We start from the raw sequence: 7,142 nt of genomic DNA, 5'->3' as shown, positions 1-7,142 counted from the left end.
TTATCTCAGCCAGTAATGTGTTGTTTTAGATGGATTTTTATTAATTGATAAAACATAAAAATACATTGGGTTATGCTGTAGATTTCAGGTAGCGACGTCATTCAACTGCATTGTTCTATGCTATAGCCAGTATGAGTTGTAGATCAGATTTGCTGTCATTTAGGAGAAACATGTTACATTTAGGAAAGACAATGGTGACAAACATTTACAGCAGAATGCATGTGAGTTATAGTAGAAGGTAGAGGACTGCATTGGGATTGGGATCCGCAAATCTCGTCAAGTATCAAAAAATATATTTGTGGGGGATTTAGTTTGCGCCAACCAGAAAGATGAAGTCAACAAATTAAGTTGAATAGAGGATTGGAGACATTTATAAGTTGTTACTAGCGCAGTAAAATAATGTATTTTCACCTGTGGGACATAAAAAGACACAAAATCTCTGTTGTGCGGTCAGTAATGGTCAGAATGCTTGTGGGAGAAGGCGGGAGTGGAACACACACAAAGTGGTAGCAGGTGGTAATGGTCAGAAAACAGTAGTGAGTGGTAGCGGGATTAAGAAAACAGTCCCATGCAGTGTTGTAGCACAGTGCTCCAAAAAAACGGGTGTGAGCGCAGGCATTGGCTAATGCTCAAATGCAACTAATGTAACTAGCCCAGTACTTAATGCCTCATTCTGGGCATAATCAGCATCACATGACTGTAAAAAACGTATTGCAGTGCGCCTAGCTAATAGTGATCTGAAAATGCAGGAGAAAACAAAAGCACCACATTTTGTAGCTATATATAAGAATCCATCTTTATATAGCTATGAAGTACATTTGTGCCTATCTATTACATTTATGATAACCCTTCATTCATCAGTTGCAACATGTATGTTCACTGAAATCATACATGTACCATCAATATAGTGAAGACTTCCAAAAAGAATGTCTTCAAAGTCTTCACCACATATCTTATGAGTCTGGACAGATATGGATGTAAAACTGCAATTTGACTAGTTGGTGGAAGTATACAACCGTAGTGCAGTAATTCTACTTTTCTTTCTACTTTTTCTACTTCCATTAATGTTTTATAGTTATGTTTTATTATTGTGGTGATATTGCAGGATATCAGGCAGCTCAAGAAGCTGTTTTATAACCCATTTATCAATTATTGCCAGTAACCCATGATGTACTCAAAGTTATTGTAAAATTTTAAATGTCTTAATCTACCAGTGCTCAGTAAACAAAGTAGCTTTTGAGGGTTGTGGGACTAATGTCTACTGTGACACTTCTGCAGGAGGCCGCTCTACGTTACGACACCAAGACTCCTCGCTATCTCCACATTGCTAGCAACAAGACCAACCGCTGGGGTCACCAGCGCTCCTACAGGCTGCAGGTGTTCAGCTTCACTGGGGATCACCTCCCAGAGAACCAGGCAGAGGAGAGGGCCATGTCCTGGGCCAGGTGACAGCAGGAGTTTATTACTGCTCTTTTAATATTAGAATTTGTGTTAGACAATATATTTATTACTGATACTATTAGGAGTGTTTTACAGATACTATTAGGAGTCGATATAGGATCAAGCAGGCTCAATTTTACCTTAGGATAAAATGTTTTTGTAAATAAATTCTAGTGAGAATCACAGTCAGTACCTGTTCTGCAGCCTCACCGGAAAGTAACAATGAGAGGACAAGACCCCCTGTGAACAGGGAAGTCCTGGGGTCAGACTGTATGTTTGTGTTTCTGTGTGGATGTTTGAGACAGGAAGATACATGTGCTGCCTGATGGCAGAATGCATGTCCTAGATTGCATTAATTTTCTGACTATGCTCAGTTTCTACTAATATGCTGCAATATTCAGATGCAAACGGGACATCAAATTTCACCCATATGCAAATTACATATTGCTATACGTTACCCTAAGCCCTGGTGACAACACTAATATGTTGCAATTCATGTGTGAGAGGGGACTTTCACGCTGCTCAGTCATTTATGTCATCTTGTCATGAACTCATTTTAAGATCCTGTTGATAAGCAATACTACGTAATTTTGGTTTAAAAAATAACCAACATTTGAACAAAAAAGTTTAAAAGCTGAATTTGTAACCAATAGAACACACTGATCAATTCAATACACTGAGTTTTGGTTTTACTACTACAGCCTGACTTAGTCTGGTAAGATCTTATGCAAGCTAAGGTTAGCTAACTTTAGATAGACATTACTGAGTGAGTTTGCTGACTACTAATCTACTACTAATCTACTTATGCTATAGATTAGATCTACAAAAAGCATGTTTCGTTTGTTGGCGTTGGGGGGCAATAACGTTATTCAGTGTGGCTGGGTTGCAGCTGACAGGCTGAAGAAAGTGAGAATTTTAGAAATGTTGTCATTGAACATATCTGTGGTTTCAATCATTCAATTGCAACGTTTCTATCTGATGCTAGGGTTGAAATCCCCGCCACAAGGCATGGCTGAGCTGGCCATTCAGTGCCATCTCACTCTCTGTGCCTCTTCTGTCTGTCTCCAGGTATAAAGTTGCCATCACCAAGCACAAGGACTTAGAGCAGACCAGCAGCAGTCTGTACAGTCAAAACAACATCTGGACTCCAGCTGTTGACTTCAGCACATACATCAAAGATGACGAAAGCATTGAAGACGAGGTGTGTTGAGATGGAATCTGCGTGTAAAAATAATAATAAGATAATACAAACACACACACAAAATGTTATATTAGCTGAGGGAATTTGCATGATGTGTGTAAAATGTGCCTGCAGGACCTGGTTGCCTGGGTGACCACCGGCTTCCTCCACATCCCCCACTCCGAGGACATCCCCAACACAGTAACAGTGGGCAATGGGGGCGGGGTCTTGCTGCGGCCACACAACTACTTTGATGAGGACCCGTCCATCCACTCTGCTGATGGGGTGTACTTTGACCCGGGCACAGAGAACAGCTGTGACAACAACAGGATGGCCTGCCTTGCTCAAGAGACCTGCAGCCCCGTCCTGGAACCCTTCACTTACCATGGCTTTGATGGAGTCATGAACTTTGGGGATTAGTTGTGATTTACTGAGCACTGCTAGGTAAAAGTTACAGAGCCCTGATGTTGATGATGATGAGATGTGTTTGGGGTTATTAACAATCTATCAAGATGCTTGTGTCAGTGTGGCAGTATGGGACAGCAAATTATTTGTGCTACGTGTGTTTTAAAGCCCCACCAAGCAATAAATTGAGTAAAGGAACTTGGATGAGCAAGTACAACATTATACGGATCTGTATTTTTATCTGTACCAACTAAATCATATGTATTTGTATCCGTACTTGGAATAGGCGGAGATTAAGCTAACGTACATGATGCTTAAACCATAAGTTTCCTCAAATTGATATGGGTTGATTTGGTTATATTTATTAGAAAACTATTTACAGAACAGCAGAGTGATGTTATTGATCATAGGAATAAGAGAATTATTTACCGAAAAAGAAAAAAAAACGAAGTTGCTCTATTTATGAGTATGGGTATTGACTCACTCGCTCAACCATAATGCTAATTCACTTTCTTAAAGAGAGATAAGAAGCTTGTCCTGGAGTCAGGTTGTACTTAGCCTAGCTTAGCATTAAGACTAAAAGCAGGGGGAAACAGCTAGCCTGTCTCTGTCCAAACAGTGTACAGTTTTGAAGAGTTTGTTTTCACAGTGATATTGCCATTATGTATTTAAACCAAAACTGTGCTCACAGACTATATCTCCCTGCTTTCAGTCTTTAAATTGAAGTTATTATTATTATTATTATAATAGTGAAACTGTCTCCTTGAAGTAGCAGCGCTTTTGGCTGCAACTGAGGTTGGCATGTGCCGAGGTCCATTCTGCTGGCTGCCATGTTTTTTTTTTTTTTTTTATTAAACTATGAATCATGAATACTTTACATAACTGCTGATGTCAAACTTTTAAATCCATTTCCTATCTTCCATGTAGCCTTTGGTTTCCAGTCAGAGACTTGAACCATGCTTGAGGTAAATAATCTATGTCTTACAATGTTACATTATTTTATTATTCTTTTTTGTTACAAGCATTTCAAAATGATCCTTTTAAGCCTTTTATGACTTTATTTGAGGTTCAGGAATCTCCATAAATGCCAACTTGGTGATTCTTTGACAAATGGCATCATCAGATCTAAATAGAATTTTTTTCAATATGTTTGTTTATGACCTAATTCTTGTAAAACCTGTTAGCAGGTTTTAGACTATAGGACCTGTGATTTAAAATAATAAACAAAGTTGTAGTTATTATTAGGTTAACAGGAACAAGGGCTTTGCCTCCACGAGGAAAATCTTAGTAGGAAATGTGTTACTTTACTTTTACTTACACTGTCACTTACAAGTCTTTTCCGCTTTTTGCTCTCTGTGTTTCTTACTGACAAACCACTGTGATATAAACTGTGATGTAAACATTGTAAGCTGACACTGTATCGTCAGCTGTATGTAAATGTGTGCACTGATAAATATGATCATTCAGTCCAAAGCAGGATCACTCTTTGATGTGGTTTGAGGCTGGGACTAATGAATATCTGACGGACATCTGATTCAATTGATAGAATTTTGGCAAATTTTTACTTCACTTCTTAGTTTATTTGGTTTTATTGGAATTTGTGGTAGTGAAGTTCTCAGTTGTATTATAATGAACTAGAGTCATGCTCGAACTCGTTCATCTTCAAATCAAAAATTGGCAGGTGCACAACCTGAGCTGCCATGATTCGCTTTTGGTGTTGGAACACTGTGTTGAGCATAAACAAAGCTTTACCGCGGGGGGACGGGCAGGCTTAAATTACATCCTCAGGAGTACATTGACCATACAGGTCCAGTCATACGTACACTAGGTTTTGACCTATTGTTTTTACAGTGCAGCATTCTAAAAAATGTTGCTGTTGTTGATGTTTCCTCTAAAAATAAAAGCATTTATTTGTTGAAGAAGGGGTCTGGAAGTCTGCTGCATTTGGCCTTTGTCAAAACACAGATACTCACACACAGACACACACACATACATTCACACACACATACACACACATAAACATTTGAACAAAATTCTCATAAGATTTAGTAGAATAATATATTTTGATTCAAATATTACTGTCATTACGTATTGCTTTGAGGATATTTAAGGCTACTTTTAAGCACTTTTACACAAAATAGAAGATGCTGAGAACATACACCACACACACAGATGTTTATGTCCCACTCTATCACATGGGGTAGAAATTGAAACCTGAACGGCAAAGTAAGGGTAAAAAACCGCCACACACACACACACACACACACTCTACATACTTCATGGGAACAGGATCCGAGGACAGGATGTTAGTGCATGTAAGGTTCAGTGACTGTTTCTGTGTGTGTGTGGCCCTTTGGTGAAGCCAAATATGATAAGTGGTTCTTTTCCTCAGACATAGAGTGAAAGGTAAAGCTTTCTTTTTCTTCTGCAACTTGAACTTGTCGGAGAACAGCAGTGGCAGGATGTAAAAAACAAAGGACAGCAGAGCTCCCGTGCAGAATCCAACAAAAGAGACCAAGTAAAATCAGACTGACAGAATGCTGTTGATTTCAGGCCATTATAATGTCAAACCCCGTAGACCAGTGGTGGAAGAAATACTTAGATCTTTTACTTAAAGTCCCCCTCCACTCTAAAATCAGTTGTTTTTCTTGTTCCTACAGTGGGCTGTTGTTATGTGTGTGCAAAGTTTGACACTAGAAGGATGTTTTCACATTCATCTGCTGACAGTGGAAAGTTTATGTGTTCATTGAAAATCAGATTTTTAAGGGCGGGGCCTACCAGCATGATCACAAATAGTTTAGATGTCAAACCTGATCCAGTATCAACTTGTACAGTGTGATGTAGAAACTTAAAGTCACAAGTGCACATCCAATGAGAATGGACTTTACAGTGAAGTAGGAGACATCTTGTATCCAGCAGCAAAACTTTAGATATGAACAATATTTGCATATTCAGAGATTCTGGAAGTTTTTAATGAGGTAAAAGGAGGAGATGACCTTTTAAGGATTTTAATGAGGAAATAAAAATTTGATTGAAAAAAACATATATACAGACAGACACACATTATTGTTAAGCAGGGTATTTGTATATATGTTTTAAAACATGTCTGGAGGAGATGTTTCATAAAATTACCAATACAACAATGTAAAATGCCCTATTGCAGTAGTAAAAGTAAGTAAGTAAAAGTCCTGCATTAAATCTTACCTAGGTAAAAGTACAGAACTATTATCAACCCATGTGGTTAGTAGAAGTAGTGGCTGTGCAGTTAAATGTCCCCAGTGACTGAATTTTTATTATATGACATTATCATATTGTTTACTTATGCATCAACATGTAAGCAGCATGAGCTGTCATGAGATGATTAATGGGAGATGTTAGTTATTGAAATATATAACTGTATTTAATTCATATGTATATAGCACATTTCAACAACCAGGTAATTCAATGTAAGGATTTTAATGAGAGTGAAACAAAACAAAGTATAAGATAAAAATTGGCTAAAATATGATGAAACATTAAGGAGAATAAAAGATACAGTGCAGCTGCAGGGCAGTGCAAGCTATGAATAGATAGTCCCAGCTTTAAAATGTAGTGGCGTTCATAACAAGGTAGCAGATCAAAAAAAGTATCTTTGGCTCTAAACCATTCAATGCTTTATAAACAAACAGCATGAATTTCCAGTAGTCCATTCCCTTACGACAGGAAGCCAGTTTAAAGATCTGAGGCCTACAGTAATATGATATACTCCCCCGGTCTTAGTAGGACTCTAGCGGCAGAGATCTGAATCAGCTGCAGCTGTCTGGTCCACTTTCAGTGCTCGTCGAGCAGTCAAGATCTCTTTTGCGATGGACCCCGCAGATCAGCAGAGAGAAAGAGAGACAGACATAACCAGGCAAACAAAAGCACACAATACAAAGAACATACCAGACAAAACAAAAGCACACACTGAAGCTAGTTCTCATCAAGAAACATCTGCTGGTAAGTAATAGAAAAAAACAGATGTACCTTTTATTTTGTACATTATTCTTTTCACCAGAAAAAAAAAGAGACTCCAGTCTGCAGTGTAATATAGTTTGATACACTTTACTATCGTGGGGGTAGCAAGTCCAGCAGAGGA

The 7,142-nt window shown here is 38.3% G+C and overlaps 1 protein-coding gene across 1 annotated transcript in view; it reads left to right on the top strand.

Moving 5' to 3' along the window:
• aoc2 (amine oxidase copper containing 2) overlaps positions 1-3,902 on the top strand; it is a 7,285-nt gene extending 3,383 nt beyond the window's left edge. Inside the window, exons 3-5 of the mRNA XM_035654831.1 lie at positions 1,279-1,445; positions 2,509-2,641; positions 2,756-3,902. Of these exons, the coding sequence (XP_035510724.1) occupies positions 1,279-1,445; positions 2,509-2,641; positions 2,756-3,040 (585 nt within the window). The 3' untranslated portion in view covers positions 3,041-3,902. The remainder of the gene's footprint in view (positions 1-1,278; positions 1,446-2,508; positions 2,642-2,755) is intronic.
• Positions 3,903-7,142: the final 3,240 nt, after the last annotated feature.

This window comes from Morone saxatilis, unplaced genomic scaffold (genome assembly GCF_004916995.1).
Source record: "Morone saxatilis isolate NCDOM2014 unplaced genomic scaffold, NCSU_SB_2.0 Contig14, whole genome shotgun sequence".
NCBI classification, from domain to species: Eukaryota; Metazoa; Chordata; class Actinopteri; family Moronidae; genus Morone; species Morone saxatilis.
This window is presented reverse-complemented; position numbering and strand designations above follow the sequence as displayed.